Source organism: Octopus sinensis, linkage group LG5 (genome assembly GCF_006345805.1).
Source record: "Octopus sinensis linkage group LG5, ASM634580v1, whole genome shotgun sequence".
In the NCBI taxonomy this organism is placed as follows: Eukaryota; Metazoa; Mollusca; class Cephalopoda; order Octopoda; family Octopodidae; genus Octopus; species Octopus sinensis.
In genome coordinates, this window is record NC_043001.1 from 84,207,655 (window position 1) to 84,230,766 (window position 23,112).

General features: G+C 38.2%; 1 protein-coding gene across 2 annotated transcripts in view; it reads left to right on the forward strand.

Annotated features, from left to right (window-relative positions):
• The window catches only part of LOC115212200 (fibrillin-3-like), an 84,661-nt gene extending 74,500 nt beyond the window's left edge, over positions 1–10,161 (forward strand). Inside the window, exons 27-31 of one of the 2 annotated variants that reach the window (XM_036502790.1) lie at positions 1,986–2,162; positions 4,703–4,761; positions 7,063–7,246; positions 8,840–8,875; positions 9,747–10,161. In XM_036502790.1, the coding sequence (XP_036358683.1) occupies positions 1,986–2,162; positions 4,703–4,761; positions 7,063–7,246; positions 8,840–8,875; positions 9,747–9,934 (644 nt within the window). In that variant the 3' untranslated portion in view covers positions 9,935–10,161. Of the gene's footprint in view, positions 1–1,985; positions 2,163–4,702; positions 4,766–7,062; positions 7,247–8,839; positions 8,876–9,746 lie in introns of both variants that reach the window. The other variant, XM_036502789.1, reaches the window with a different exon arrangement.
• Positions 10,162–23,112: the final 12,951 nt, after the last annotated feature.

The following is a 23,112-nucleotide window of genomic DNA, read 5'->3' on the forward strand; positions in this document are numbered from 1 at the left end:
TAATTTAAAAATAAAATAACGATTTTATCAAGTGGTCAGCATGGAAAAAATACCCTTCAAAGGTAATGATTATTAAAATTATAAATTAGGGTATCTACGAGATACCAACATGCTGAAAATAGCAGCAATGATCCGACTCTAAACCAGATCATGGCTGCTATTTTCTGCATGGTGGTATCTCGTAGATACCCTAATTTATAATTTTATATATATATATATATACATATATTTAAATATACATATATATATATTTATATATATATATATATATATATATATATATATAATATATATATATATATATGTATATATATATGTATATATATATATATATATACATATACATATATACATACATACACACACACACACACACATATATATATATATATATATACAAACATATATATATATATATGTATATATAGTTGTGTGTGTGTGTGTGTGTATAACAGACTACAATTGATTTTCTGTTGTAATTACCAGTGTTATTATTGGTAATTTAAATGAGAGTTCTACTTCTAGCGGGCAGTTATAGTTGTGTTCCATCATGATTGATATGTGTCTATAGCTTCACAATGCTATTTTAGGTCGGCAAGCTGGCCTAAGATTAATCACACCTTTATTTAACTATGTTAGAAGTGACTTTATTTAATCTAAGCAACATTGTAATAATAACCATATTGTGCCATAGAGCAAGCTGGGCCATATGATTTCTTATTTATATAAACGATATCAGTATTGACTTTAAGGAAGCTAAGCTACTATGTAACGGATGTCAAGTGGAAATATTGGACACCAGGTCAGAGAGTCTGCCGTTTACATTAACCATGTTAGGAGTAACTTTAGCTAAGCTATGAAATAATAGTAACTGTATTGTACTACATAGCAGAACCAGCCAGATAAGTTCCTCTTTACATTAAACAAGTTAACACTGGTTTTAGGTACGATAAGCTAAACTACTCTATAGTAGTTGCCATACTGTGTTATAGATCTGGTTGGACCAGGCAATTAGCTCCTTACATTAAGTATTTTTGTAGTGATTTTAGCTTAGCTAAGCTGCTTTATAATGGATTCAAATTTTTACACAAGGGCAGCCATTTTAGGGAAGGGATAAGTCTGTTCCTTCTCGAGCCAAGACGGACGCCGGTCCGTCGCAGGTGAGCTGCAAGATGCAGGAGGAAAGAGTGAGAGAAAGTTGTGGCGAAAGAGTCAGCAGAAGTTCGCCATTACCTCCTGTCGGAGCTGCATGGAACTTAGGTGTTTCGCTCATAAACACACACAACGCCCGGTCTGAGATTCGAACCCGCGATCCCTCGACCGCGAGTCCGCTGCTCTAACCACTAGGCCATGTGCCTCCATGGAGGGATAAGTCGATTACATCGACCCCCTCCCCCCAGTAATTCACTAGTACTTAGTTTATAGACCCAGAAAGGATGGAAGGCAAAGTCGATCTCGGCGGAATTTGAACTCAGAACATAGCGACGGGCGAAGTACCGCTAAGCATTTCGTCCAGCGTGCTAACGATTCTGCCAGCTCGCCGCCTTAAACTACTTTGTAATAGTAACCGTATTGTATACCATAGAGCAAGCTGGGCTAGCCCCTTACAGTAACCCTGTTAGTAGTGAATTTAACAAAGCTAAGCTGCAACATCATCCTTTCTACTATATAGGCACAGGGCCCAAAATTATGGGGGAGGTGTAAGTCGATTACATTGACCCCAGTGCGTAACAGTACTTACTTCATCGGCCCCGAAATAATAAAAGGCAAAGTCGACCTCGTCGGAATTTGAACTCAGAACACGAAGATGAACGAAATGCCGCTAAGCATTTCGCTTGGCGTGTTAACGATTCTGCCAACTCGCCGCCTTTAAGCTGCTATATAATAATAACCATATTATATTATATAAATATGCTGGATTTATTGGCAATTAAAATGCTTTCATTCTTGTACATAATGTGTAACTTTCAGTAACTTTATTTCAGCCTACTGGTGTATGATAGACCGTAATCTAACCGACTGTATGCCATGCAACCACGGCGAATATCAACCGGATCCAGGAGCTGACAATCAATTCTATCAATGTACCAATGGACTTATGTATCTCCTAATGTGCCCACCAGGAACTATTTGGGACCAAAGAGTATGGAAATGTGGTGACAGTAAGTATTGGACATTCCACAATTTTCTTACTGTATGACCTTTAAAGTAGACACCTATTTCTTTACTACCCACAAGGGGCTAAACACAGAGGGGACAAACAAGGACAGACAAACGGATTAAGTCGATTATCGACCCCAGTGCGTAACTGGTACTTAATTTATCGACCCCGAAAGGATGAAAGGCAAAGTCAACCTCGGGGGAATTTGAACTCAGAACGTAACGGCAGGCGAAATACGGCTACGCATTTCGCCCGGCGTGCTAACGTTTCTGCCAGCACGCCGCCTTAAAGTAGACACCTGCCATAACGTCACCTACTCCTTGCGTAAATTTAAGCGGAGTTCACTTTATGGTAAGCGCATACTGCAGATATGGACCTAAGGATTTATTCAGGTCGGATATCGATTATATAGATCTAACAAGTTTAGATCGGTATTGAAAGATCATGAATACTGACTCTCTACCTCCAACTAATAAAAATCATTTAGAAAATCGATGGGACAGTCATGTTTGAAATACTTTTATTCATAGGTCAGCTAAATAGGGGATGATCTACCAGATGATCAGATGAGGACTATCAACGATTTGTCCTCATCTGTCTGACATACTGGTATGCTTTCGGGGTAGAGGTGGATGTTTCGGGGCGAGAGTATCGAAGTGCTGAGTGCTGGCCAAACCATTATCACTATTTTTCATTTGTTCTCTTGGCAATCTGGTTATACTTAGATCTACTACTACTACTACTACTACTACTACTACTACTACTACTACTTCTACTACTACTACCACTACTACTACTACTACTACTACTACCACCACCACTACTACTACTACTACACACACAGACACATACACACATACATGAACACTCAGACACACACAGGAGCATGCACACACACACATGAACGCACACATGCACACACAGATGTACACATGCACACACAGACGCACACACGCACACACAGACGCACACATGCACTCTATACACACTCAAATGGGTACACATATACAACGCTCTCTCACTCACTCACACACACATACACACACGCACACATGAACACACACACATACACACATACCAACACACACACATGAACACACACATACACACAGAGACACATTTACACACACAAATGGACACATATATACAACGCTCTTTCTCTCGCTCTCACTCTCTCTCTCTCTCTCTCTCTCTCACACACACACACACAAACAGGTACAAGCAAACACGCATATTTTAATTGCTAAGCTAATTAAAACGTGAACAATAGTAATTTGAATAAACCCTTCGCAGTAAATACATATCGTCATCAGGGTTACCACTACTCTCCGAAAACAAGTATGAAGAACAAGGACATAATTTCTTTTTCTTAGAATTATTTATAATAGGAGCGTCACTCGATAGACGAGTGACGCCCCAATATCAGCTTGATATGAATAAGTCATAAATTTAAGTTCCTGTGTGTATACTGTATGCTGTATACATTTGAGCCAGCGAGGAAGGATGCACGAGGTCACGTAGCCTGCAAGAAACAGCATTGAAGTCTCTTTCAAATCGACCTTCTTAACCCTTCGTGGGCCGGCGGGGTTGGAATTACACAAGAGGCCATTGGGGTCTCGAGGCCCCCCCCCTTTTATTTCTGCACACTTCCGCACTATCCATAAAGAATGGGAATGAAAGGAGGGGAATTAAGATATGATTTATTGACTGGATAAAACCTTTAGTGAAAGAAATCAACGTTTTTTATAGTTTTGTAAACGATATATATGGCACAAAATATAAAATAAAACAGTACAAATACGAAGAAAATTGACTTATAGTTCATCAGAATATCTGAAAAAAAAAGAACAAGAAAAAATAATTTCACAGAAAGCCAATGGTGTCCAGTTGGACCCCAATGAGCATATTTTATGCTATGATATCCATATGACTGGAAATGTTTAACTTAAAATTTGTATATGCATACATAAACTATTGACAATAAAAGTCATGAGATATAAAATTATTTAAGTAAAAATTGTAAAAGTTGCATAACTTTTAAAATTTGCTGGGGTTCCAAGGGATCCCGCCGACCCACGAAGGGTTAAAAGAGGAATACCCTATGATTGTCAAATAAGACGGTATGGTCATCATCGGAATGCCTTAAATCACAAGTTTCAGGACTGACCTGGCATTAAACAACAACAATTATATATTGTTTGAAAAGGTGATGACTGGATGGTCGCGGATAAGATGTCTTTGATCATAGATCTGTTCCATTTGAGCTACCTTAGCCGAAACAACAACAATAAGACAGGCTAGTCATTGATGAGGTACCCTTGACCGCATGTTCCTTCCTTTAAACTAAATTTAGGCGAAACAACAGCAACAAGAATGTACTGTGTTTGAAAAAGTCAGGACAGATGGTATGCCTTTGATCATTGGGCTGTTGCATCTGGGCTAAACTTAGGCGAATGAAACAACGACAATAATCTATAAAATATTTCAGTTAATCAAGGAACTTTTCATTCTTTAACAGTTGAATTTGTATTCATTTTCCAGTTATGAAGATTGAGCTTGAGATGCTGAATGGGACCGAACCTGTGAACATGACCCTTGTAAATGGTAGGTCTTAAAATATCTTGCTGCAAGCTCTGCCAAAGATCAGGATTTGTTCTTTCACTTTCATTGCTTACAACTTTTCTTCTATTTCTCTCTGTTTCTTAAATAGTTTCCTTCTCCCAAATTGACTTATTTATGTGAGCGATTGTTACTTGCAGATATACATCTGTACTCATTGACAGACACCTACTAACATAGCAAGTGCTGCATAATAGTGGTAAACACGGCGAAGCCAGTACGTGGTCTGCACTCGATTTGAGGCAGCATCTGTTTATTATCGTGTCCATCACCAATAAACTGTAGAAACGAATGAACGTTACATAATTCATTTCGTGTAGTAAATTCACATTATTTTAAATTCTTATATTATATTACGTGTCTATACATTATTCTCTCTCTCTCTTTTACTTGTTTCAGTCATTTAACAGTGGCCATGCTGTCAAATGACACCAGCATCGGTTGTTAAGCGATGTTGGGGGGACAAACACAGACACAAACACATACACACACATACATATATACATACACACATACACACACAAACACATACACACACACATATATATATATACATATATATATACGACTGACTTCTTTCAGTTTCCGTCTACCAAATCCACTCACAAGGCTTTGGTCGGCTCGAGGCTATACAGAAGACACTTGTCCAAAGTGCCACACAGTGGGACTGAATCCGGAACCATGTGGTTCATAAGCAAGCTTCTTACCACACAGCCACTCCTACGCCTTATGGACATTTATGTGTATATCCATGTACTAAGTGGTATTAAAAAGTTCCAGGAATAGTTATGTTTAATAAAAATAATTTATTTACCTAAGTTTTAATATAATCTCCTTCGAAAAAGTCACCTTGCGCAACAATACACCGGACCCAACATTCCTGCCACTTTTGGAATCCAGCCTGGAAGTCGTTTTCCGTAAGCGAGTCGAGGAGTTTCTGCGATTCGCTCTGGACCTCGACATTGGTATTAAAGCAACGATCTTTGAGTTGCATTTTCATCTTGGGGAAGAGATGGAAGTCAGTAGGTGCTAAATCTGAGGAATTTGGCGGGTGCGGAGGCGATACCACGCTTTTGGCGAGAAACTCACGAGTGAGGAGAGCTCGGTGATAGGGTGAATTGTAGTTGTAAAGGATCCAGTATTTTGCGTTCCAGAGATCCGGTTGCTTTGGCCGAATGTCCTCTCTGAAACGCTTCAAAACGCCGCAGTCGAACTCTCAACTGACGGTCTGGCTCGGGAGAGCGAATTCTCGATGCACAATCCCACATTTCCGGGGATGACGCACGTGCTAGATCTTCCAGATTTCTCATCGCTTTTCAGGGATGTTCTTTCGCATTTGAAGCGTCTATGCCACTCAAAACATTGCGTGCAACCCATTGCCTCGTAACCGTAAGCTTGCCGAAGCATGCTCAAAGTCTCTATAACAGACTTCACAAGTTTAACGCAAAATTTCACGTTGGCTCTTTGTTCCAACTTTCTGTTCATGACAAAACCGAAGACTACAGCATACACGTGATCCGGAAAATACGAAGTTGCGAAGTAATCACAGTGACGTCACTCGGCACACTGTGTCATGAAGGTCACTGCTAACTCCCACTGCGCATGCAACCGCGTGCTGCTATCTGTTGGCACGCTACTGAACTGGTCCAGGAACCTTTCCATACCGATTCACATGTTAATGTGCACACACACTCACACATGCAAATGTTTGTTTCTATGTTAAGTTATGTATATATATATATATATATACATATATATATAACGCAGGTGTAATTCAAATACTTTTACTTCCGACACGTGTTTCGAAGATATCACTGATATTATTCCAAAAGAATAAAATAATGTAATCTTCTCTTCAGGGAAGTGAAGAAATGAAACGAAACTATTTATCTATTTTTCTATTTTTCCGTGTTAATTGTTAACAAAGGAAAAATACACACATCTATATATATATATATATATATATATATATTATATATATATATATATATATAATATATATATATATATTATATATATATATAAACTGTAAAACAAACTGGGAGGAAAGAGACGGAACGAAGTGAGAATTCGAAAAATCGAAAATTCAAACGAACCCGACGCGAAGCGCTGTCAGACAATAGTGTAATAAATAAAATATATGCATACATACAAACATATATGTACGTACCGATATCTATCTATCTATCTATCTATCTATCTATCTATCTATCTATCTATCTATCTATCTATCTATCTATCTATCTATCTATCTATCTATCTATCTATCTATCCATGTTTACCCAGTGGATGACCTCTGCGTTGACAACTTCACTGGAGAATGTGTCATATGTTTACCTGACAAATACTACGAATATACAGGAGACCCACGTAAGTTTTACCAGTGTGTGCACGATAATCTAGTTCTGCGAGAATGTCCAGATGGAACAATCTGGAACAAAGATATATCAACTTGTATCCACGAAGGTAAGTCCATACTTCCATATTCTTTCGTAAATTTCATTTCAATATATCAATGTCATCTCTTCTTTCTGAAAACAGGTTTTACAGTTGTCAATTGTTGATAACCTAGAAGCATACAAACAATAGTGTCACTATTTCGAACCCCTTTCTGATGCCACGTTAAGGCTCACTAAAATTAATAGTATGAAGACGAGTGGTGTGTTCAGTTGAGGAAATTTTCGCCACATCAGATATCATACAAAATATAAAAACTACTCAGTTATAGTATTCTTGCATTATTTGCTAGTTCCAGGTTTCTTATTTCTTATTTCTTTATTGCCCACAAGGGGCTAAACACAGAGGGGACAAAGAAGGACAGACAAACGGATTAAGTCGATTAGATCTACCCCAGTGCGTAACTGATACTTAATTTATCGACCCCGAAAGGATTAAAGGCAAAGTCGACCTCGGCGGAATTTAAACTCTGAACGTAGCGGCAGACGAAATACTTATTTCTTTACTGCCCACAAGGAGCTACACACAGAGAGGACAAACAAGGACAGACAAACGGATTAAGTCGATTATATCAACCCCAGTGCGTAACTGGTACTTAATTTATCGACCCCGAAAGGATGAAAGGCAAAGTCGACCTCGGCGGAATTTGAACTCAGAACGTAGCGGCAGGCGAAATACCTATTTCTTTACTACCCACAAGGGGCTGAACACAGAGGACAAACAAGGACAGACAAACGGATTAAGTCGATTATATGGACCCCAGTGCGTAACTGGTACTTATTTAATCGACCCCGTAAGGATGAAAGGCAAAGTCGACCTCGGCGGAATTTGAACTCAGAACGTAGCGGCAGACGAAATACTGCTAAGCATTTCGCCCGGCGTGCTAACGATTCAGCCAGCTCGCCGCTTTTTGTTGGTTCAGGTTTCTAGCGTGACTATATTACTACACAAAAATTGACGTTTTACCGTAAATTGGTTTCCTACTTCTTGGTATGATCTTATCTATTCGTAACGCGAATTAAATTCTGTCACTGACTTTCAAGTTAAATGGAGGTAAATGAACTTCGAAATCAATAGGAAAATATGTTTTGCCTAAAGGAACTCTTCCTTACGGCAAGATTTTCGTGAACGCTTCTATGTATGTATGTATGTACGTATGTATGTATGTATGTATGTATGTATGTATGTAGTATGTATGTACGTATGTATGTATGTATGTATTTATGTATTTATGTATACATGTATGTATGTATGTATGTATGTATGTATGTATGTATGCATGTATATATGTATGCATGTATGTATGTATTTATGTATACATGTATGTATGTTGTATGTATGTATGTATGTATGTATGTATGTATGTATGTATGTATCTATGTATGTAATGAGTATGTGTATGTATGTGTGTACGTATATATGCGTATGTGGTTCTGCGTGCATCTGTAAATGAGCATGTGCATATGTATATATATCTATGTAAAATATGAATGTATTTTACGTATATTATATGCATGGTATATGCCAGATTCTAAACTATACGTCTATACCACTATCTCAAGAAGATTTTTATTTCTCATGTTTGATCTTTCTCTATTTCAGTATTACCAGCTCCAGCGCAATTTAGGCCAGTATCACGTGAGTAATATATTTAGTATCACCGAATTATAAATACATAACTTGAGTAGGTAGATTTTCCATCTTATCACTAGAATTGTTGTTGTTGTTGTTATCTTCGTTGTGGCTGCTCTTTTCGCCACATTTCAAAGCCTGCTTTGCTTCATACTTGAGTTCCGAACTCTGAAATGAGTCACAGAAGTGCGTTGTGGCATGCGACTTGCCTACAGTATATAAACCTTAGTGTTTAAAAGTTTTCCTTTTAATTTTTCATTTATTGGATCTAAAGGAAGAAACCGCGCTCATGCCCTTGTACACCGTCTTAACCCAGTGAGATTGATGCCGTTTAATATTGGTCTCAAATTTTGGTGTAAGGCCAGCATTTTCGGGTTAAGGAATAAATCGATAACATTTACCTCAGTGGTCAATTGGTACTTATTTTATCGATCCCGAAATGATGAAAGGTAAAAATGTCTCCCACCAGCATTTGAACTGGGAGCGTAAAGAAATGTCAGTAAGCGTCTTTCCTGGGTCAGTAACAATTCTGCCTGCTCGCCGCCTTATTGACACCATGAATATTACTGTCGCAATTTTATAATTCAACACTTGCAGGAGAAACAAAAAAAAAAAAAAAAAAGGAAGAGAATTCGAGAGGGTAGATATTTTGAGAAGGAAGGAGGTTCAAGTGTATATGTGACTTTACGCAAATTAATTGGGTCTTCCTAGCAGTAGTGTCTGAAAAAGTACTATATCTATATTCTATTGTGGGCCTTATTTAAGCTTTAATAAAGTTTATTCGCAAAAGAACTTAACATTTTATGTGCTGATAGTGTAAAATAAGGTTAGTCCTAATAAGAATTTTATTAATATAATTTCCCCTCTCTTTAAACAGTGACAGAGATGTGTTTCTATCCAAATATGACGAAATGTTATCAGTGTGAGCCAGGATTCTACGAGGACGACGACAGTTGCCGACGTTTCTACACATGTGCCAACGGAGGCCTGGTCTCTATGTCGTGTCCAGATGGTACCCGCTGGAACCAGACTCAAACTCGTTGTGACAACGGTGTTATGTGCTGAATGATAAACCAGACTAATTTACTCTTACGTCCGTCACAGTCGTGTGTTACAACTGAAGATATTGCGTCACAGTTTTAAAAGATACAGAAAGCAACATAGAAGAGAAACATTGCAAAGATAATATATCATCAGTGACCTTCATTCATAATATATTATACCTCGCCTCTTGAAATATTTACAATATTCATGTATTAAATATTGAAATAAACGTTTCTTATGCCACACAACGAGTTGTTGTCGTCTTGTTCTTGTTCTTGTTCTTGTTCTTCCAATCAGGACTCACGCAATTAGCCACAAAGAATAGCCACTAATTCGAGCCTACTCTACGCTACTAAGAATGCGTGTGGCAACTTGAAGATCCACCCACCGCACGCGATAGACTGGCGGTTGCACGGAAGCGAAAGCTACGTTGTTATCCTCATTCTGTAAACTGTGGCTTTTTAACGAGTGAAGAGCTGAACCATCCTGGGTTACTGAGGATTCGCAATCTACACTAGGGTCTGAAAGTTTACCACACCATAGTGGGTTACACCATGGTTCCACTGCTTTGTCGCAGAAGTAGGAAGAAAGAGTGAGAGAAAGCTGTGGTGAAAGAGTACAGTGGGGTTGATCCCGAAAGGATGAAAGGCAAAGTCAGCCTCGGCGTGATTTGAACACAGAACGTAGCGGCAGACAAAATACCTATTTCTTTACTACCCACAAGGGGCTAAACATTGAGTGGACAAACAAGGACAGACAAAGGGGTTAAGTCGATTACATCGATCCTAGTGTGTAACTGGTACTTAATTATCGACCCCGAAAGGATGAAAGGCAAATTCGACCTCGGCGGAATTTGAACTCAGAACGTAACGGCAGACGAAATACCTATTTCTTTACTGCCCACAAGGGGCTACACACAGAGGGGACAAACAAGGACAGACAAACGGATTAAGTTGATTATATCGACCCCAGTGCGTAACTGGTACTTATTTAATCGACCCCGAAAGGATGAAAGGCAAAGTCGACCTCGGCGGAATTTGAACTCAGAACGTAGCGGCAGACGAAATACCGTTAAGCATTTCTAACGTTTCTGCCAGCTCGCCGCCTTCTTTATTATAATAATAATGGAGAATTTTCAATTGAAGCTTTACGTATTCTTTCTTGTTTTTTTTTGAAACTGATGAAACTGGTATTAGGTTGTCAAAGTTCTTGCGGAATTTTAAATTTTGGTTTTAAATGAGGTATTTTAACACTCGGTAAGTGAGAAAGTCATTTACGTTTCGAGCCTATGCTCTTCAACAGAAAGGAACAGAAATAAACAGAGAGAAAATAGTGGCAAGCGATCAATCATGCAGGACAGAGGTGGTCAGACAGGAGAGCTAGGGGAGATAATAAAGTAGTGGTGATCCCAAAATGAAGGTGCGCATGTAAGTGAAAGCGTGTAGTGCGTGTGCATAGGGTCTGATGACCTTGATGTGCGCGTGTGCGCATGTGTAGGTGTGTTGATGATGGTGTGGGTGCTGGGAAGTAGTCAGTGCTAGTGTGTACGGGATGGTGCGATGTGGTGTAGTGTGGTGTAGTATGGTGGTATGTGGTGTGGTGGTGTGTGGTGTGTTGTGGTGGGTTAGAGAGTGGGATGCGGGTTGGGGTAAGGGTGGGGTATATGGGGTGGGGGTGGGATGGGATGTATAGGGATGGTGGGTTGGAATGTAAAGGGGTGGGGTAACGATGGCTTATATTTGTTTCGGATACTGGATTACGGCAATGCTGGGGGCACCATATTTATAGCTTTAATCGAACAAATCAACCACAATACTTATTTTTAAAAGTCTGCTTCCTATTCTCTCTTATGCCGAATCGCTACGTTACGGGGACGAAAACAAACCAGCATATGTTGTCAAGCGGTTGGAGGGGACAAACAGAAGCTGCTTCCCGAACAAATGCTGCACAAAATTCAACGTGGGGGCCTCCATATCGGACAGCATGGTAACCTCAAATGACATTTAAAAATGCAGGACGCATTGGATAATATAGTTATAGACACACTCAATCTCAAATAAGGACAAGATGTAACACACCATCTGCCTCCTTCCACCTGTCGATAATTAAGTCTAACCAATTTGAAACATTTTCTTAGTGTATTTGAAAAATCACGATAATATTTCTTGTCATGGAAACAGGGATGCTTGTATACATCTTTTTGCATGCCTGGTATCCAGCAAAAACCTCTTAACACTTGATAATACAGAGAGTGCAAATGCTCTAAAAATGAATTTTATGTTATGTTTCACTGATAAATAGTGAAAAGTTAATACACTAATAAAGGAAATCATGTCTACGTGTTTAGGAAATTCGATCCCCAACCATATGCCTTCGGGTTCAGTCTCATAGTACGGGACTGAGGGTAAGTGTCTCTTACTCTAAGCCAGACTGACCAAAGCCTTGTGAGTGAATTTGGTGAGTGGAAACTAAAAGAAACTCATCGATTGTGTTTCTTTGTGTATACATGTATGTATGCATAATGCATGTATGTGTGTTTGCATGTATGTTTGCGATATGTATATATATCTGTATGTACGTTTTACTTTGGCACTTGAAACTGAATATGTATTTCAAACATTTTTTATGAAAGTACTCAAGCAACTTGATATACATATGGTGTACTGTCCATGTTTCGGAAGAGTACAATAGAGCGTTTAGTACATAAGCTTTATAAACTCTTGCTTGTTCTTGCTGGTGATTCTGCGATTTACTTAGACTCTCTTTTCAAGTTGCTCAAATGTTTTATTCAAGCACTCTTCATATCTAATCTTATGCGTTGGGAAGGCCTTGTTTTACGTATGGAAAATAATAATATTCTCCGGTGAGATGTACACTTGAAGGCGTCGTTAACGTAAACCACGGGAAACATTAACCTTGGAAAGAACTGAATGGAGGAAGCATATAAAGAAAGGCTGTAAAAATTTCCATGAGAGTCGTCTTGAACACGAAGGCCTAAAGTGCTAACTTCGGAGAACCTCAATGAGAACAAAGTGTTAGAGGTGTGGAACGTGAGACCGTGTACTCCTTTCCAACGCTGTGTATAATAACCATCTGTAGTCCTATAAAAGATGCAACTCATAGACTGGGTGACTCGTCGTGTGTAGTGAGTGAAAGGGGCTTGTAGATCGATGTCGAGTCTCAAGAGACATAAACCTTTTCACAGGAGTCATAGAATGGCTGGTAATTTTAGCATTTAGAGGAATCTTCGTTGTCTCATGGAGGTTCCTTCGCTAGTAATAAGTAAAAATGGAATAAATATGCAACTAATTTTACGGCGTAGTGTGTAGATTTTTGCATATTCGCACAATGATGAACAGAACGATTTTCTAGTATTTTGTTGGTCAGCTGGCGTTTAAAAAATTATGTGTTCGTATTTCGTTGTGGCTGGCTTTGTCTTTTAGCCTTCAGGGGTTGATAACAGTTAAACGAGCGAAACAATTTTACAGTCTCGCTATGTCTCTTTACGTTCACAAAATAAAGCGTTCGAATTCCGCGAAGTCGACTTTTTCTTTTATTCTTGAGAGGGCGACAACATTATAATGCTATGTTTGTCTCTCCCAACTTCTCAACCGATCTTCTTTAGACAGAGACCACATACTGTGTTGTCCTCTAAATACTTGACATATACAGATTTACTTTCATCCAGATTTCACTCAAATATATCAACAAACTGTCAACATTCGGTCCTGTTTAGTGACTTCACACGAAACCAGAACAAATGTTTATGTTTCAGCCCGGGGCAATTCAACGTAGTTCCGGGGAGGAATAATTGAATATCGGTATGTAGAATAAACTAACCAGATTAATTCCCTCTTTGTTGTTAATAATTATTGCTTATATTAAAAACTGATAATTACTGTTTATATTCTGCCTAGTCTCTATTTATTCAGTTAGGGTTTGGCTGTTTCATGCATTTATTGATATACTTTTTAAATCCTCATTCCTTCTATATTTTATTCATTACTTATTACCTCTTTTCAAAAAGCGGCGCGCGGGCAGGGTTTCCAACGCACAGGACAACATTGTTCGTGGTATTTCATCCGGATTTACTTTCTGAGTTCAAATTCTGCTGAGGTCGAGTTTTATTTTCATCCTCACGGGGATCGATAAAATAAGCACCAGTTAAGCACAATATGGCGGTGTGGGGGATGGGATCACTGTAATCCATTAGCGCCTTTCTCACAAATTTCAGACCTTGTGCTAATAATAAGATGGAGTAATTAGCTTCATGGAGGACAATGATTTGGCGAGCTGGAAGAAATGTTAGCACGCTGGGCGAAATGCTTAGCGGTATTTTGACTGCCGCTACGTTCTGAGTTCAAATTCCGCCGAGGTCGACTTTGCCTTTCATCCTTTCGGAGTCGATTAAATAAGTACCAGTTACGCACTGGGGTCTATATAATCAACTTAATCCGTTTGTCTGTTCTTGTTTGTCCTCTCTGTGTTTAGCCCCTTGTGGGCAATAAAGAAAGAAGAATTGTTATATCCTCTGATGGTCGTGAGGGAGGGAATGTAATGCTATATTTTTTCCGTCATTTTTCGTTCTGAGTTCAAAACCTGCTAAGGTCACCTGTCATTTTATCCTTTCGACATTCTATAAAATAAACTATCTGCAAGTAGTGGAGTTGATGTCATGCACTAAAACGCTCTCCTCAAAATTCCTAATCTTGTAGGCAATCTTTATATCCAACTTAATGTGGACGTTGTGTTAGAATACACAATACTGCGTTATTTATCTTGAGTAAACTTCTCATATGGTCTCGTGGCACATAAAATCACGCGTATTTATATTGTTGAGAGACGAGAAACGTCTGCTACACCCGCAGGAACTGCTAAACCACGTGATTTCGCCCTGTGTGGGCTCCTCAGAGGCAGACGTCTGGTAGCGGCATAACAGTCGAATCACCCTATCAACGAAGAATATATAGAATTTCAGTGTCTAATTTAGGGAGATTCAGCTGTTATGTCACTACCAGATGTCTGGCATTGAGGTTTTAGAATCTATCTTCTATCTTTTACTTGTTTCAGTCATCAGATTGCGGCCATACTGGAGCACCACTTTGAAGAGTTTCTCAGTCGAACGAATAGACCCCTGTACATACTTTCTTAAGCCTAGTACTTATTCAGTCGGTGTACTTTGATGAACCACTAAATTACTGTGACATAAACACACAAACATTCGTGGTGGTGGGAACAAACACAGATACACACACTTAATCGACGGGCTTCTTTCAGTTTCTCTTTACGAAATCCACTCACAAGGCTTTGATCCACCCATGGGTATAAAAGAAAACACTCTAGCAAAAAGACTTCTTTAAAAAAAGGTTAATAACATCCTGATAAAAGATTTTATAACTTAAAAAAAAAACTTATTAATCTTTCAAAAATAATTTTTAAAAAGTCCCCTCTATATATATATATATAGAAGTGTGTTACTTCTACTTTTCCTTTTCTGATTCACCTTTACTCTAAATGAATATTGTAAATGACCTGAGATACGCGTATTGCTTTGATTTTGTTTTCCTTTTCCATTAGTATATACCCACTGACTCGGAAGCCTATTGTGTATCCCTAGCTCCAGCCTCACCTTTGAACTTGGAGTCCAACGGATGACCTATTTTAGCAATTACGCAGCGTAGTTATTGCTTTAGATTATCAGTAAACTAAACCCTCATATATATATATATGAAAAAACAAGTCAAAAATAGAAAATGCTAAGATAATTTTATAGTGAATCTTTCAGTACCGGTTTCGGTCATTTTGAGACCTTTTCAACTGTAACGATTAAATAATTAAATTTAGAAAAATTAGAAGAAAAGTTTTTTTAAAAGAATATTTCTGTAGTAGTGTTCAGATATAAGTAGCATTCTGCCTTTCTCTGACTCCCTTGTTTGCACTTGTGTGTTCGAGGTCGTTTTGAGTTCTTGGTAGGATAGGTGAAGAATAATGAGGCTGATGTGGAGAGGGGGGGAATCTGGGAATGCCTTAATGGTCGTATTTTGAATGGTCCACATATCTAATTATTTTGAATGACCACATATCGTATTTTGAATGACCACATATCTAATTACCCATATCAACATATGCACAAACAAAAACACAAACCAAACTTCAGCAAAAAAGAATGGGCTGAGTTGAACAAATTAAAACAAGATAAAACAATAACAATCAAAGAGGCCGATAAAGGGAGTGCTGTTGTCTTAATGGATACGACATTTTATATAACTTTGGTACTTTCTATGCTGGAAGACACAACATACTATGAAAAGGCACAAAACTACAGTCAACAAAAAATAATGAGGGAACTAAAATCCATATTAAACCCATACAAAGCAGGGCTCACCGACAAAGAATATGATTATATGACCAATTTCACAAGTAAAACTAGCCAATTCTACGGTATACCTAAGATCCACAAAAGTGAAAAAATAAGCAACGCATGCAAGATAGCTACAGACAAAATAATTAAAGTCCCTAATCCTAATGACCTCAAATTGAGACCCATAATAGCAGGTCCCGCATGCGAAACCCACCGCCTCAGTAACTTTTTAGACACCCTGTTAAAACCACTCCTCAAACATGTCAAAAGCTATATAAGGGACGACTTAGATATGCTCAATCACCTACCGAATACTATAAACAAAAACACCATACTGGTATCCTTCGATGTAGTCAACCTCTACTCCAATATCCCCCACAACCTAGGACTAGAGGCAATCCAATTCTGGCTAGAGAATCACGCCAACGAACTACCACACCGCATCAAAAAAGAATTTGTGATAGAAGGGGTTAAATTCATCCTGGAAAATAACTTCTTCGCCTTCAATGACAACTTCTACCGACAAAAATCGGGGACTGCGATGGGTACACGAATGGCCCCCTCCTTTGCCAACCTAGTCATAGGATACCTAGAGATCAGTCTGTATCGTAAGGTTCTAGAAAGATATGGCAGCCCTTTCTCCATCTACATAGAAAACAACTGGAAGAGATATCTAGATGACTGTTTCATCCTTTGGCATAAAAATATAGAAAAACTCATAGAATTCCAGAAAATTTTAAACGGACTGGACGTAAACATCCAATTCACGATGGAATATAGCCAACAACAACTCCCCTTCCTCGATATCCTCATTAAGAAAGCTAATAATATAATAGAAACAGACATATACTATAAGCCTACAGACTCTAAGCAATATCTTCCATTCAATTCATGCCACCCCAGACACACCAGGATGAATATCCCCTTCAATCTAGCAAAAAGGATATGCACTATAGTCTCTAACGCAAACACCAGAGACACACGACTTCAAGAACTAAAAGATACCCTTATCACCAGGAACTATCCACCTTCACTTATTGACAAGTGCATTCAACGTGCCCTTCAACTTAACATCAAGGAACTGAGACATCCCAAATCAAAGAAAAACTTACAACCAAAAGCCTTACCATACATCTCCGCACACAACCCTCTCAATAACGAAGCCTTCGACACCATCCTCCACAACATACCCCTCCTAAAAAAAGACCACAGAATGAACACAATCCTCCAAACACACACGATCATAAAAAGCAAAAGACAGCCTAGATCCATGAAAAGTCTCCTTACACAAGCCCGAATTCACTCTTCAACACAGAAGCCGACAGTAAAAAAATGTGGAAGACCCAATTGCGGGATATGCGACTATCTAATGGAGGGATCAGAGTTCTCCTTCAAACAGGGACAACGGTTTACAGTGAAAAGCAACTTCACATGTGCTTCGGAGAACCTAATATACTCACTAACCTGCTCCGGGTGTCAAGAGCAGTACATAGGCCAAACAAAAATGGTTTGCGTAAACGAATGGCCCTGCACAGATCCCAGATAAAAATTCCCCAAAACAGAAAAATAGCTTTTAGCCAACACATAGATACTTGCGCCAACAAAAAAACACCAAACTTCAGAATTTCCCCTTTACCAATTTAGGGACGATACAACCTCGAGACAACGAATAAGTAAAGAAAATCTCTTTATTACAAAATACAAGCGACTTCTTAACGGGTCTACGACAAACATTAATATACCTCAACTTTAGAATAAAAGAAATATATACACACACAAATATTACACTCCATAGAATCCATTACTAATCAGCCCCATCACAGCTATACTTACACCCATTCATATTCTCCCTTCTCTGTTTTTTTCTTCTTCTTCTTCTTCCTCTTCTTCTTCATCATCATCATTATCATCATCATCGTCGTCATCATCATCACCACCATCATCACCACCATCTTCTCCTTCTCCTTCTTCTTCTTCTTCTCCTTCTTTTTCTTCATCATCATCATCATCAACATCGTCATCTTCTTCTTCTTCTACTTCTCCACCTTCCACCCCTTAACCTTGTCACTAATGTCTTTCAGTATAACGCCTACGCAAATTCCATAAACAATTCCTGAATTGAACTGCGACTACTGTCAGCCACTGACCATTTAAAATATGACCATTAAGGCATTCCCAGATTTCCCCACCCCCTCTCCACATCAGCCTCATTATTCTTCACCTATCCTACCAAGAACTCAAAACGACCTCGAACACACAAGTGCAAACAAGGGAGTCAGACAAAGGCAGAATGCTACTTATATCTGAACACTACTACAGAAATATTCTTTTAAAAAAACTTTTCTTCTAATTTTTCTAAATTTAATTATTTAATCGTTACAGTTGAAAAGGTCTCAAAATGACCGAAACCGGTACTGAAAGATTCACTATAAAATTATCTTAGCATTTTCTATTTTTGACTTGTTTTTTCATATATATCAACTCGTGTGTTCCTTTCCACCCTTATATATATATTATATATATATATATATATATATATATATATATATCAAGAGAGAGGGAGAGAAAGAGAGAGAGAGAGAGAGGGGGAAGATAGAACGAAAGAAAGAAATAAAGAGAGTGAGAAACTTGACTGAGGAAAGAAAGGCACGAATGACATCTTTTTTTTGCCTGAACTTCTAATTGTTGTTTCTCTTGAACGCCTTGTATCGTCTATCTGTCCGAATGTTTTAATGTCCTCTATTTCGTTTTTGTTCCATATATATATATATATATATATAATATATATATATCCACTCTAGTGGATTCTTCATATTTTCTGAAGAATACCTTATTTATTCTAATATATATATATATATATATATATATATATATATATATATATATATATATATATATATATATATATACATACAGGGTGTGGTGAATAAATTGCCTGAATTTCGCAAAAATAAAAATAACACTGGCATCTCATTTTGACAGGTATATTTACCAAAATAACGTAAAAATGTCTTGAAGTAATAAAGAGTAAATCTATTCAATAAAATCGTCATTGACTTCAACCACAGCCTCCAGACGACTTCCGAATCTACTGCAACTCTTCTTGACGGTTTCCTTGTTTAAGTTGGTGAATGCTGCCATAATCCTCGTCTTCAGTTCATCTTTGGTGTCACAAGGGGTTTTGATGGACTCTCGCTCAACTGCGCCCCACACTTAAGAATCAAGTGGTTTGCAGTCTGGGCTCAGATGTTAAGAGTGATGACGGAGAAATTGTCTGACAGCCGTGACTGGGTTCTCCTGTTTGTGTGGCATGGTGCAGAGCCCTGCTGCCAAACATAAGGTCTTCCAGCAGTCACTCTGTTTTCCCAGGGTAGCACTACCTCCTTCAGGCATTTGATGTAGGCCTCTGTGTGGGAAGATGGAGGCATAACGTCACTATCACACAAACACCATGATGTTGACTGGATGTTTGATTTTTATCACACTTGGTACATGTTTTGGGGACACAGCAAGTCAGCGCTTGTTCTGTGTGTTCACCACTACCCTGGCAGAAATTTTTTCTCATCTGAGAAAAGCCAAAGCATGTTCAGTTGGAGGAGATGCTTGAGTTTGTACGAAAGCTTTGTAGCGCAGTCTTTCCTCTTGTCCTTGATGGCTGGGGATAAAAATTGGTTCTTTCTCATCTTGTATGAGGAATACTGAATGTCTTCATGCACTACCTGTCTGAGAAGAAACTCAAACATCTGGCGATGGATCTGATTGACTGGGAGGGATCCTTGTCAATCATAGCCCGATCTTACCAACAGATTTAGGATTTTTTGTCTTTCAGAACAATCAGAGTGAGTTTTCCGAGCTACAGTACCTTCGTAATCACCATTAGACTTATTTAACTCTTTCCGAATCCTCTGCACTATCCTCAGATTGACACACAAACACTCTGAAATGTTCGTAATGGAGCTTCCAGCACGAATACCAAGCACTACAGCATGTAGTTTCCAAATTTCTGGAAGACTAAATTGCGTCATGGTGCTGTTTTTCTCACAGACGGTGCTCAACTGACACTACTATACTGTGTAGTCGGCAAAATCAAAAACAAAATAATGCACATAAGTGAAATTAGAAGTATAATGTGGCGACAAGTTACCCATCGCACCCTGTATATATAGTCTAGCCATATTACCTGTAAAGTAAGAGACGTTGCTTTACCAAAATAAAAAGAAAATAAATCAAGATCAAAAATCGAAAAGAAGGAAGGAAAATTAGCGGTACTGGGATAGTACTGAACGATGGACTGCCATCTTATCTTAAGGAATATATGTCACTGGTTAAGTTTATACTGAAACCAAAGATCTCTTATAACTGTATAAATCAAACTCTGGCGTAAAATATTTTCCTTTTTATTTTTTTGGGACAGATTTTTGTTCTTTCGTTTTTGTAGACATTTCGAAAGATTCGTGATGTGAAATCGCGTGTTAAAACAGATGTTATATTTTGGGAAGGTCTTATTGCCAATAAGAAACACACGTACTGGTTCTACTTTACTTAGAAAGCTGATAGTATCGTTGGCGCGTCGGAGGAAATGCTTTACGGTATTTCTTCTCTCTCTTTAAATTTTGCTTTGAAATCCCGCCGAGGTCAGCTTTGCCTTTGAGCTTCTCAAGGTCGGAAAAAATAACGTAACATTTCAGAAATGGAGTCGATGATATCGACTGACCTCTCCCTATAAAATCGCTGTTCTTGTGCCAAAATTTGAAGCTAATTAACCTATTAACTGATCAGTTAACCAATTAACCAATTAATTAACTAGTTAAATATATGATTAATAATTTAATCAATCAAACGTGCTGCTGTTCTGTTAGAGTTCTTTCGTCGCCTTTTGCGACCTCATAAGTAACATGCTTTCATTGTTCCAGGTCTCTCTTGTTAAGAACCAGTGTATATTTCTTCTTATACACCAGTCTCAGTTTTCATATTCAATAGAAAGTCATCGGTACTCTTAAACCCTGCGTGACAAACACAGAAAGAAGCCGAAGCGTCAGGCACGTGTTTAGCCATCAAAAGCTTAAGCAAGATGCAATTTATGTAACTGAAACTCCCAGGCTACACGCATGAGTACACGATATCTATCTATCTATCTATCTATCTATCTATCTATCTATCTATCTATCTATCTATCTATCTATCTATCTATCTATCTATCTATCTATCTATCTATCCGCGTGTATACATCTGTATTATATATATATATATATATATATATATATTATATATATATATATATATATATACATACAATATGTTACATTACTCGGTAGTCAAGATAAAACTCTGAGTTTCAGATGCCGAAGTGGAAATCCACAACACCATCTCTTCGGTTATCTGGCTATTTGAAAACGTTATGAAAAAATACCGTTAAATAAAGGGAAATTACTCTGTTATAACTCTGCTTGCCTGCGTACTTATACATCGCTCGCATTTTTCGTCATAAAAATTATATAAAAATACATAAAAAATATATAAAAAATATATAAATTCTTGGGACATAACATAGAAAGCATGTTCTATCTGTTTTCTTTAGGGGACCAAAAACGTAACAGAAACTTAGTCACATGTGGGCATGATCCGAAAAGCTCTGTCCTTGTATTTAGACATGTAGTAGGGTCTAAGCTGCTTTTCCAGATAAGCCATCTCTCCATGTCGCATAGACCGCACCTTCCGCTGCCGTTAGTATAGGGCTTACATCTGGCCAAAATCTTCCATTGTATGTTATAATCGACACCTTTATCTCTTAAAGACCAAATATGATTAGACAATTGTGTCGCTTTTCTTTTGTTCCAGTGCCTAAAGCTCAAAGTGTGGTTATTGAACCTGGCCTTGAAATTACCCTCTGTAAGGCCCACGTATTTCTTCGTCGAAACGGTGTCTTTAGTGGTTATAGAGTTTACGGTAGCTTCATATATGATGGTCTTGGACATGCAAGCTCCATTTAGCGGGCACAATTCTTTATTCCTGCATGAACAGCTGTTTTCTTCTGGTGTTTTTTGTATGTTATGTTTGATTATGTTTTTAAAATTGGTAGTTGAACTTAAACTAATTTTTAAATTGTGTCTATTGAAGAGTTTCCTATAAGTATGGTTAACTGGAAAATGTCTATCTATCAGTGCTAGGAAATATTTACCTATATTGAAGGCCACCTCGGGTGAGTAAGGGGGCGTAAACCAGATGACCTTCCTATTTCTATTATTCCTTTTCTTTACTGTTGGGCTAGTGATAGGTGTATATTTTATTTTATCGCTAAAACCACTATCTTTTAAAGCCTTATTATAAACTGGGGCAACGCTATTGAAGATGTCCTCATCAGATGAGAGGCTAGAAATCCTCTTACTAATATTTTTAACTAAATTTTTGAATACTATAGGGGGATGGCATGAACCTACATTAATATAACTTAGTCTATCATTGGGCTTCCTATAAGGCTTATAAATATTCTTATTAAGATCTAAGGAAACGTCTAAGAAATTGACAACCGTCAAGTTAGTATCTATAGTTATACTAAGTCCGAAGTGCTTCATTAACTGGATAATATCCTTCCTAAAACGATCTTCTGCTGGTCCATTTGTATTAGCTGTTAAGGCGAGGGCATCATCTTTGTAGATGGCGAAATGTACGTTAGGGAATGTCTTACCTAAGGTATCTAGGAGAAAAAGTCCAATTAGATCACAGATGCCTGCCCCATCATATGAACCCATGCTCACATCGAAAGCGCCCTCTGTGTCGGTGTTTTTTACCCACTTTGCGTCCTCACTGAAAAGTAAGGTCTTTCTAGCATGGAAGATTA